General features: G+C 42.4%; 1 protein-coding gene across 1 annotated transcript in view; it reads left to right on the forward strand.

Moving 5' to 3' along the window:
• Positions 1–7,186, forward strand: part of CFAP74 (cilia and flagella associated protein 74) — a 48,345-nt gene extending 41,159 nt beyond the window's left edge. The window contains exons 29-37 of the mRNA XM_009709790.1: positions 49–104; positions 842–961; positions 1,242–1,394; positions 2,269–2,398; positions 2,934–3,088; positions 4,138–4,276; positions 5,090–5,217; positions 5,718–5,852; positions 7,076–7,186. Of these exons, the coding sequence (XP_009708092.1) occupies positions 49–104; positions 842–961; positions 1,242–1,394; positions 2,269–2,398; positions 2,934–3,088; positions 4,138–4,276; positions 5,090–5,217; positions 5,718–5,852; positions 7,076–7,186 (1,127 nt within the window). The remainder of the gene's footprint in view (positions 1–48; positions 105–841; positions 962–1,241; positions 1,395–2,268; positions 2,399–2,933; positions 3,089–4,137; positions 4,277–5,089; positions 5,218–5,717; positions 5,853–7,075) is intronic.
• Positions 7,187–11,731: the final 4,545 nt, after the last annotated feature.

Raw genomic sequence — 11,731 nt, forward strand, 5'->3', positions numbered from 1 at the left:
TGCGTGAGTGAACATCATCACTTTCTGAAATGTTTTCCTTCCCGTCAGGGCACAGAATGATTAAGCGAATTACAATACAAAATATCTCCCCAGAGAAGCTGGAAGTATCCTTGTCTGGAACATGTAAGTTGATCTGCCATTCAGTTTCTGTTTAATTTGACTCTCTATCTGTAAGAGGAACTGTTTGACACTAAAGCAAGTAGGAGGTAGCAGATTTCAGACTTAATACACACATTTCAGAGTGAGGCAAGAGGTGATGTGAAGAATATATTGGATGAGCCTAGGTGACCTACTGGAAAGCTAATTCCATTCCACCCTTTTAACTGAAAATAGTTCTGCGTAGAGCCAAACTTGAGAAGCACTTAACCATTTTCTAAAGAGTATAAGGTACTGATGACAAAGCTAGTTTCCATACAGTATGACGTATACGTGAAACAGAACCAACTCAATTTTTGCACAATGCTTCTCTGAATTTCTGAATACCTTGTAAGAAGAGGCTACTACACTGGCTTGTCTGGGTTAAGCGGTGTGGGATAATACAGGAGGAGGCGTGTCCCGGATCTTGGGGTGTTAATGACCCATTCCAGGCAAAATCTGAAAATGGAGTTACAGGGAGATCTTATTAACTGGAAGAGGATCTTGCAGCTATATGAACTCTGCAGGGGAAAAAAAAATAATTGGATTAGTTCTTCTTATCTCTGAGTTAGTTATTGATCTCTGAAAAAGCTTACAGATGGTTAGTTTATACATCTTTGGTCTCAACAATACTTAGAATCTGTTCTTATATCTCTTTCCCCAATCCTTGTTTATAAACTTTTTTCCTTGAGTTGCACTATTTTAGTTGGGATTCTCAGTTCTGAATCCCAATGGTCCCTTCCTGTTGGGCAGACCAGTTGGAATGCTTGAGCCAGGTGAAAGTAAGACCCTCATCATCTCTTTTTGCCCAAATGAGAATAAATCGGTGAGTAAGAAATACAACAGTAGTGGGGGGAAAAAGAGGAGAGATGGAGAGATGTAACGGGCTGTGTAATAAACATGTATTACTGACCAGGATGAGGCTGTATAATAAGAAGAGAAGACTTTGTTGCCTGTACATAGCCCCTCCCAGCGTTTGGATCTTTGTCTATGCACTAAATCCAGAAGTTCTGTAGTAATGGCCCATTTGTGGGAGGAGGGTCAGTGGGAGGGGTGGGGGATGTTTTCCTTCAGCAAAGGGGCTAACACAGACATACTCTTGGCAGTTTTTTGAAATGCTGGACATCCGAACGGCAAAAAACAATCTAACCCTAAATATCACTGGTCATGGGGTGATGCCATCAACCGTTTGCTCTGTGGAAGGAGAACTCAATATGGGCTATGTCATAGCCAGAGAGAAGGTGACTTCCACATTCAAGGTAAATCCCTCTATGCTGAACCAGAAAGCACATCAGCAATTTTTGCAAGAAGGAAGAGGAGTTCTGTAGCTGCTAGTCCGGCAGAATGCAAGGCTGAGTGGCAAACTGTAGACAAAAGAACATACCTTTAAAATCACGTCTGGCAGAGTGATTTGGTGCTGAGACAGTTTCAGGACAAAGGTGACAAAGGTGTGCGGGGTGGATCTTGTTAACTGCTTCTGCTCTGTCCGCAGCCTATACAAAAAAAAATAGAGATCCAGTACCTTCTGTGAAAGAAGAAGAAAAATGGTCTGTGTGATCTTCTCCGTAGATCTAGCCAGTATGCAGAGGGATGTGAAGTCAGAAATGGCTTTGCTTTTACCAGTGTTAGAAATATTTGCCTTCTTTCTTTATTCCGTCCATTACTTCTATCGCAGTTGAGGCTGCTCTGTGTCCACACAAAGCAGTGACAGAGGTACGTGGGTGAAACGCAAAACTGGTCCTACAAAGAGCACCCGAGGGTCTGCCATGGGACAGCCTAGGGAAGTTTAACCGATTCACTCGTTCATATACTGCAAATTCCCACAGTCTCAGAAACAGGCCCAGATCCAGGCATAATTTTTCTCCTCTATTATTCAGTCTAAGTATGTCAATAACCAAAATACATTACTTGCTGCCAGACACTTAAAAGGAGCCTGGTCCCTGTTCTTGTGGGCGTGGGGGTTGACATGACACGTTACAGGTAGCACTAACGCGTGCTATCGGTGGCATCTGGGTACGCAATACTGCAGTAATGCAGCAAAATAAATTCAACCAGTTCACAAACTATGGACCCTACAGGCTTGAGATTCAATGTTATTAATGAAAATGCTGTTGTGTGAATTAATGTCATCAGATACAGAACACTTCCACACTGACCCTGCGATACTCCATACAACTAGATTCGCTTTCGTCAACAAGGGACAAAGATCAGCAGAGACTTCCATCCTTTATTGCATCCTCTTTGCAAAGAACAGAGTTTGTTGGTAAACTTGGTTTTCTTCTTTTCTCTTTTTCTTTTGTTAAAGACTCATGAAGTATAAAGCAGCATTATTTTGTCCTGTTAGATCTACACAACTGTCAAAACCTGGGGCTTCTTAAATGAAAGTCATAATTTTGTTTCCCCAGTAGAAGCTGTACGAATTCTTTCAATATGGGTAGCTATAGATTTATGCAGCCTGAGCAAATATCCACAAATACAGAGGTACTACTGTTTGAATCTAAATAAACCCCCACAGTAATTGCATATTGAAGGTTATATTTAGGGATGCCCATCTCTGTAGAAACACGTTAGAATATGGGAAGGGTTTGGTGATGCTTCTTCAGTTCGTCTAGAGATGCATGCATTAAACTGATAGATGGGTTTATCTGGTATTTCTAACACTCTGTTTTGCTGCAAAACCATGTAGCAGGTCTTACTTATTTGCTGTTCAAGTAAAAATTAAATGGGTCTAAAATGTATTAAGTAGTAAAATGAAGCTGTCCTCCTTTCTCATTCATATCCTCATTTTTATTTACCAGGAACACAGAACTATAATGGCTTAAGTGTGTTCAGCATCTTTCCAACAGAAGGAGAAATTGTTGCTGGGAAGAGTCAGGATTTTATGGTTACTTTCAGTCCTGACCATGAAAGTCTGTACTACTCTGACCGTCTCAAGGTTGTGCTCTTTGGCAAGGTGAGACAAGTGAGATACCTGGATTGTGAAATCAAAGTCTAAATATGACCTACAGTGATTTTGATCAGTATGGCCCTTAGTAGGAGTTTCACATAATTGTATCTAGTGACAGCATTTGTAGGCAGAAATATTATCTGTATTAGATTAACTGATGTAGGTAGGAGACGGCAGGTTTGGGGCCCACTGACTTTCTTTTTCAGATTTTAAATATTCAGTTATTAAGACATAACAGCAGTGACTTGGGACTCAGTCCTGCCCTCTGCCCTGCTGTCTGCGCTGTCTAAACGAGAGGTGGTGGGAGCTGGGTTGCTGCCACACTGCTGAGCACAGCTCCAAGTGGGTTCTCTGCGAGCAGCATTTAATGGCAGTGGAGAGCGGAGCTGTGCCTGCACAGTGCGAACGGACAGGTGCCCTGAGGACCAGGAAGCTGCTTCTTGCAGTCCCTCAGCATGAGGAAGGAGGTTTCCATCTGTAGAGCAGCAGTGGAGCTTAGATGGAGCCCACGGCAAGATTTACGAGCTGGCAGCGTAGCCGGTGGCTTTATGCCGAGTTCCAAAAGGGACTGACCAAAAGTTAATGAAGGATGCCAACTAATGACCGTCAGCAGGCACTGCAAACACGAGGCAGAAACCGGTAGTGAGCAAGTAAGTGCTGTTTCTCTCCTTGCAAGTTTTGTATCTCCAGATTATCTTTGGAATTGTGGTTAAGAATGCAAATCGGAACAAGCCGAAGAATGGAGACTCATCCTAGTTCGCAAAATTTAGCCAAGTTTGGTAGTAAACAAGTTTTGCCTCTTTTAGTGGCTTTTAGTATAAATAGTTTTGCCCGTCCCCTCCTGAGGCACATTGCCCAAGAATGACAGGTTGTTTAAAACAGAAGTGCCTGAGCGGACAGGAGCAGGATTCTTGCATTAGAGTACAGGGCCTCTTGGCATTTATATAGGCAGATGATGTCATAATTTGTATGCAACTGATGCTGACGTGTCAGTATTCCAGTTACGTTGGTGCTTAAGCTGTAACCTGCATTTGAAGCATTCTTGTCCTATATAGAAAGTAGCCCACGTGATCCACCTAAAGGGTGCAGCAAGAGATCACCCAATGTTTGTGGAAGGGGGAATTCCACTCGATGTGCCCGTTGAGTCCTTGGCTGTAACATTACCTGTGTCATCGCAGGAAGCACTGAAAGGAGGTAATGTGCTACCGCTTCACGCTTTATTACAAAACAGTCAGTGATAAGACATGGACATGTTCCTCATCCTCTAATAAAAAGTAAATTAAAGGTAACTTTTCCAGAATATGAACAAATAAGCATTACGGTATAGCCTGTATTCATAACACACAAAAAAATATGCAGGAAACTTACTCTTAAGGAAAGATTTTTCTCTTAATTTTAATGCAGTTATATCTTAATGACAATCTGTCTTTGCAACTTACCTTGCAAAAAAAATGATTATAATTTAATGCTACTAAAAAGTGTTAAGATGTATTTGCTTTCGGCCCCTTCTCTAACTTGTATTAAATGTTTATAAAATTATTTCCTATATAATAGCATATCCTGGACTCTCCCGATTGTACTGTTATGAAACAGACACACTTTCAGGGGTTTGAATTTATCCTTCCTTAATTTCTTTGGACAGGATCTGTGTTCAGAGACAGTATATAAGCAACTCCTAGCTCCTAAGCTATAAATAAACCCAAGTGCGTACCATACACAAGTAGGAACATAGTACACACAATGTATGTGCCATGGGGCTAGAAAACGAGCATTAAACTTGATAAAAAGTAAACAATTACAGTTTGCAATTGCAAATTATGCAAAACCTCTTTTTGCTTAATTCTTCACTGACTCTGTAAGAAGGATCTCCTTATCTATATGCCAACTCATGAATGTGTTGCCACATCACTTCGGTTTGAATCATCCTGGTGTAATTGATGCTTGTTCCAAACTGATAATCGCTCAGTTTTGACTGTCTCAAAGTGTACTTGTTTTGTATTTGTTTAGAGCTACAAGAACCAGTGAAGTCCATTCTCCTCATTCTGGAGTACATCGAGGGAGAGAGTTCTCCAGTGCCAGCAATGACAGAACTGAAAGTTGGAGCTATACGGACAGCGCAATTTGCGTCTAAGAAGGTAAAGGAAAGAAAAAGTGCAGTTTTATGTCAGGTGCTGTAAGGAATACTGACAGCGTACAAATGGCTACTAGTTCTTTCTGTCAAAAATTCAGTCTATAAATTAAAAAAAATACAGCTTTCAGGGTTTCTGGTAAACTTTACATTATAAAAGCATCAGTGTTTGAAAAGAAAAGATTGTTTTTCAGGTGCTAATAGGAGAGATTAGCATTATCGTATTAAGTCAGCAACAAAATTAAGTTTGTTTCCCTAATTCTGAAATACAGAAGTTTGAGCACAGAACTGAATTTCAGGTCTGATCCTGTTATTTTAGTACAGTATTTTCTGACAACCTGACACAATGAACAAGATGGATGCTTGCAGTTTCAAAGGGCAGACGCAATTTGGCAAGCGCTAGGCCCACATGTAGCATCTGGGCAGTGCAGCCTTTAATAAGCAGTCATTGTGTTTGAAGGAGCAGAACTGGCTGTAACGAGGGTGCGTGGTGTGTGTCTCTCGTAGAACACGGAGTTCAGTTTTGATAGCCTGCCACTCCTGCAGCAGAAGGGATTCACCATCGAATCGGCGAAGGGAACGATTGAGCGTGGTCAAGTCAAACGCATCGGTGTTTCTTGGGTGCCACCTGCTGACTTCCATGTAAGTTCGAGTGCTGCAGCATGTTGCTGTTCAAACTGGAAGCGCATGGCAGCTGTTGCCACCGGCTTGTAGGAAAAATACAAAAGCTGATCTGGAAGATGTCAGCAGTACAGGCTGCTTTGACGCGTTAGGATGACAGAACACATGTAGTTACCAAAGGGAGCCTAGGCTGGTGTTAAACACTGATATGAGAACAAAACCTAGGAACAAGATGTACGATTTGGAGGCTTGCTGCCTCACCACGAGCTTCCATTCATCCGTGTGATGAGAAGAACAACCATTAGTCGCTTGCCCCTTACAGAACTTAGAATCTGACTTCTTACAGGTCACTGCATCATTATAGCACCAAAAGGCCAAAATGCCGCTGCTGCTAACTAAAAGACTCAGCTTTGATCACACTGAAGTGAGCTTTTTAATGCCCCCTGTGCAAGAAAACCTGTAGTCCTGCTCAGACAGAACTAAGTTTACAGGGACCATTCTGCTACAGTGTTCACATTTCTTTTGGCTGTGGGCTGCCTTTCCTTTGGTACGTTCCTGGAAGTCAGTGGAGCCTTTTTATTTTCCACTTTATGAACTGCTTCATGAACCCTGTTTCCCCAGCTACTTCTGCCCTTTTGTGTTGCAGAGTGTAGGTGTGAGGTCCAAACATCTCTACAGGGCTGTGATTGCCCTTCCTCGTTCAGCTTCCTGGGTGCTCGTGGAGACTGAAAGAGTTTACTCTCTTGCTTTTTGTTGTGAGCTGTGTGTGGGATGGCAGAATGAGTAGCTTGTTCCAAAATTAAAAGATTGCTGCTATCATGTGCAGAAAGAAGGCAGTAGAGTTCCTGGCATGATGTATCAGGTGCCTCTTGGTAACCACTGGTGGTTACACAAGATCTAACACTAACCGATGGCTAACAGGAGCCATTTCTTTCCCAGCCCTCGCTGCAGCGTACTCTGTTGCTGCTGTGCCCAGTTGTCATGGCTGTAACGTGGTGATGATATCTGTAGCACTCTGGAGATAGGATGCTTAGTCATTGCTACTTTACTTCCTGCAGTGTGAGCATTGCGTGGAAATAGAAAAGAGCCAAGACAGTGGGAAGTAAGTGATCTATAGCTATAACTGGTACAACTTACAACTGAGGTGTAAAATACATACTTAGAACTTGATCAACTAATCTGCTCTATGTTAAGAGAAAAAAAAAAAAAAAGGTTGGTTTTATGTGTGGATTTTTTTTTTGTAGGCCAATGACCCTCTGCTTGTGACAGCCCTCCTGACCTTAAAAGGTGATGTTAAGGAATCTTACCGAATCCTCTTCATGGCAAAAGTTGTGTCTGCATGTTGCTCCCACTAAGTGAGGGAACCAAGCTAAATGGAAAGGAAGACGGAGCCTTATAGTACTGGGAAATCATTGGATCTCGGTTGAAACATGGGAAGGTTTTGAGATTGTTGCAAATATGTGAAAGGAGCAGGGAGGCAGGAAGGAAGGTGACATGTAATATTTGTCCTTTTTTTTCCCCAAAAAAATCCATGTAAACTGTAGTTCCACTAGCTTCATTTTCAGGCTGACTCTGTGACGATAATCTTGCGGTAGAAGAAAGAATTAATGAGGAGCCCAAGTAGATACATCTGCTGTTAATCACAGTGTCTTCCCAAGGTAGGCATTCCCTCAGGAGTATCTTTTTTACAGCTACATGGGTGAGTTTCAAACAATCTATCTTTTTCCAGTTTCAGATGCATTTTAATGGCTTTGGAAAATCCTTGACTTTTTCCCCTCTTAAGACCAGAATAAAGCTTCTTGTTTAAGTCTCCTCCGTACCGTTTGGGCAGTCATTTTTACAATACACTGTGAAATCTTCTGGATGACATGTGGTCAAGGAGGAAATAGTGACCATGCTGTTCACTGACTCACTGGATATGGTTAGATACTTGCCCTAGATCATGGCTGTCCAAGAACTTTGTATTTCTACATTTGCTTTCCTCTGAATTCTGACGAAGAGTAGATTTCTTCCTGCTACTGGAGAAGCTGGAGTGCCCTGCAGGTACAACTTCTGTCAGGAAGCAGCAGCTAGTTCAGGGAAGAGAAAAGTGGAGAGACACTACACTGTGGAGAATGAAGGGACGAGGCAGTTAGCAGACATCTAGAAACACAGATAATCTTTTACATCTTGTATCACTTTCTTGAATCACAGTAAGTCGGTGGCAAAATTCCCTCACTGCCACTCCAAAGGCATGTTGCCATATTGCCCTATGTAGCTGTTAAAATTGCTTAGTTAGATTATGCAGTAAGGAAACAGAAACAGTTAGTTTGTAAATATCCCCAAAGTAAAATGTGTTGTGCTAGTTGGACTGCAGGAAAAAGCAGGAAAGCAATTGTCACAAGAACTATTTTAGCTCGTTCCACTCTTTTTATAGAGGAAGTTTGTATAACTGATGAAGAGGGGTCTCTTGTTCTTCCAAGGAACAATGTTTGATCCGTTCAGATCTGTTCTCGCTTAATAATGGATCAAGTGGCTGCAGAGTTACTTAACTCTTCAGCCTAAAGGCCTACAGATACTGAAGCAACAGCCAGCTGCCGCGGGAGGAGGCAGGAGCTGGGAGGGGGGCGGCAGTGCTAGCCGGAGACAGCTCTGCCTTCCCAAGAGAGGCACCAAGGATTTCTGCTGGCACAGCTGGGGCAGTCGGGCTGAAGTTGAGGACAATGAAGTTTGTGTCCCGATTCTCTTACAGTCCTTGCAGCCCTAGAAGGGAAATTAAATACTGCTACGTAAAATGAAACGGTCTGCACAGCTGTCAGTTACCTAATGATAGGGAAGCTTTCAGAAAGCGAGGAAGGGCACAGCATGTTGGAGTGGAAGGTTTAGTTCAGGTAGTTAATTTGGGGGCATCCACTACGTGAGGATCCTGTGGATTTCACTCTTGGAAACTGAAAAGTAATGGCTGAGAAGAAATTAGTCTCCAGACTGTCATAACCATGTAATGTGCTGAAAATAAGTGTAAAATTATCTACCAGGAAACAACACCCCTGTCTTGGGAATCTTCTACTTCATAGGGGTCAGGTACTGTGAAAAGGCATCCAAAGGATTTTTAAAAACGTAAAAAATTTAAAGAATACATGTAAAGACTGTGACAATGTTGAAAAAACATGGAGGTTGCTTGCAAGAATAAGAAGGCTTAGTAAGCAGAAAGAAGGTGTATACGCAAGGACTGGCTGGTCCAACCAACAGTATTTGCTGGGAGACTGAATCTGAAAGGCTCGTAACAACCTCGGAGAGCTCTGGATGCACCCATGCAGTTGTAGAAGTTGGAGGGTCAAGCACACGGCGTTCTGTTACTGCTTTCAGAAAGTTAAGCTGGTTATAAAGAGCAGCTGCCGTTGACCAGCTTAAGTCATTGTCTGTACTGACTAGCTTCAAAGGTAAGCAAAGGGTGTAACCCGTCTTTAACAGCATACTTTGGACTTGATCTTGAAAACTTATATGAATAATTTTACAGACTTGAAGTGCGCATAAGGTTCTGGGTTTCACTGGTCAAAGTTTCCCTGCTTAAACTAAATGTGTATTCAGTCTCTCCAGGGGGGGTGTTGACCCATGGTAATAACAATAGGTTGCTATTTCTAGAGTACTGAAAATAAAGTATGCTTCCGATACACCAGCTGACGTTCTGTAAAGCACTCGTGGAAATCTGAATGCTTTTTGTTCTCTTTGGGGAGAGAAAAGCCTGTTACTGTATCTCGGGCCTCAAAAGCAATCATATTTGACTTCTTGGGGGCATAATGGCTGATCCGTGCAGGATTGGGGTTTCCTTTCGTATTGGATTGGTTTTGTTCTTTTGGCACACATGGTTCAATGTACCCAGCACTTGTGTGAAGCAATACTTGAGCAATGAGAGAGACAAGTTGATGTGAGGGGGAGAACCAAATTGTCTGATGTGGGAAAGCAGATCCATTGTGAAACCTAACGCAGGCATGCAGACTGTGCTGCTTCATCTGGAACAAAACTAAAAGTTAAAATGTAAAAGCACAGTCACTTCTTCTGCGAAACGTAGCCCTTGGATGTTCCAGTGTTGTTCAGATGAAAACTGACACATTTCACCAAGGGATAGAAAACAGTGGGATCCTTTCCAGAAAGAACCAACTAATCCTCCGATATATTTGCTGCAATTCTTGGGTTTGATTTAGCATTTAAATGAAGCTTATCAATCTACGGAAGAGTGGAGTAAATAGGTTTCCCTTCCGAGACATCGGACAGAGCTTGTTTCTTCGACTAAGTTGACTGAAGTGGAAAAGTCAGCGCCTAAACCCTGTGGCAGTTGTATGCTGTTCATCACTGGGCCTCTTCGCTTGCCTAAAACCTCTCGCTTATGGTAGGGATGTCGAGCAAGGAAGCCAAGGGTTCAATAATAGATCTGACTTCTAAACCGGAAATAATCTAAATGAAATTATTTTAGTTAACATAGTTACTTTGGCTATATTTTTAATGGGTGCTGAGCCTCGTCAGAATCTTCACAACGTAAATTTGCAGTGATCCAAGATGGATGCTGTCAGTCTACTGAAAATTTAGGAATTCTATGTGGATGCTGCCACCTAAATAATTCTTATGGATAATGCGTATGAAAATAGCTTCTTGGTCATTCTCCAATACAGGAAACAGAAAATTGACTGAGATAACTGACTACTGGAAACAATTTTCCTGCTAATTTAGACACACCAAGCTGAACTAGAAATCGTGGGTTTGTAGGTAATTCCTTGAGGACATAGCTGGGAGCGCTAGTGCATTCTACCTGCATGGCTTAATGCCAAGTTCACAACTACCAGAAGCAGCTCAACACAGTAGCTCTAGCCTTCGTGCAAGTTGATCTCTTGAAGAAGCAAAGAAATCCTGTTGATAACCTGCTTTGGAATCACGGTATTGAACAATCGTAGCACATTTGGTATTAAAATTGCCAGGAGATTCTAAACATGTCATCTGATGTTTCTGTCCCCATATTATAGGTCTCCAATAGGGATCGAGCCCTTATTGTGAGGATAATACAGAAAATACCACCTCAGAAATATATCTAAGTTTCCCAGAAGCTTAAGTTTTCTGCCCCTCTAACGGCACTCCTGAACATCACGCTTTCAGATTGAGTCTTGCAACTGTGATGTCTCTTGGGTGACTGGACACAACCTCTTGTGCTTTCAGGTTTGGATCTAAATGCAAACATCTGCTTCTTGGCTCTGACACAGTTCTAGTTTAGCAAGAAAGGAATTCACATCTGTGTGTGATCTTTGTAATCCTTAAAAGCTAAATCTAGCTCATTTGTAAAACAGATAGGAAGTGAAAGAATAAGTACTAGTGTCACACACATCTTATTAATACATGTTCTGCTTATCCAGTGACTTCAGAGATTGCTTCATGCTTACAAATGCAGCTTCTCCTAAATGAGCAACGGTCCCATGACCCTGAGCAGTCCTGTAGGAAAATACATGCTACATGCCATTACCGAACCTTGAAAGGCTGGGTTTTGAGCCTATGGAACAAAAGTAGTGAATGTCAGCTGGAGAATGGTCTACTGAACCCGGTACTTCGAAACTATTGTGTCCATTGCTGCTGCCAAGGGCGTGATTGCCCCTGCTGCCGTGGTGGGGTGACCCTGGCTGGAGGCCAGGTGCCCCCCAAAGCCGCTCTGTCACTGCCCTCCTCAGCGGGACAGGGGAGAGAAAATATAACGAAAGGCTCCTGGGTCGAGATAAGGGCAGGGAGAGATCACTCAGCAGTTACTGTCACAGGCAAAACAGACTTGACTTGGGGAGATTAATTTAATTTATTGCCAATCAAATCAGAGTAGGATAACAAGAAATAAAACCAAAATCTTAAACACCTTTCCCCCAGCCCCTCCCTTCTTCCCAGGCTTAACT

Source organism: Cariama cristata, unplaced genomic scaffold, assembly GCF_000690535.1.
Source record: "Cariama cristata isolate BGI_N322 unplaced genomic scaffold, ASM69053v1 scaffold7861, whole genome shotgun sequence".
Lineage (NCBI taxonomy): Eukaryota > Metazoa > Chordata > Aves > Cariamiformes > Cariamidae > Cariama > Cariama cristata.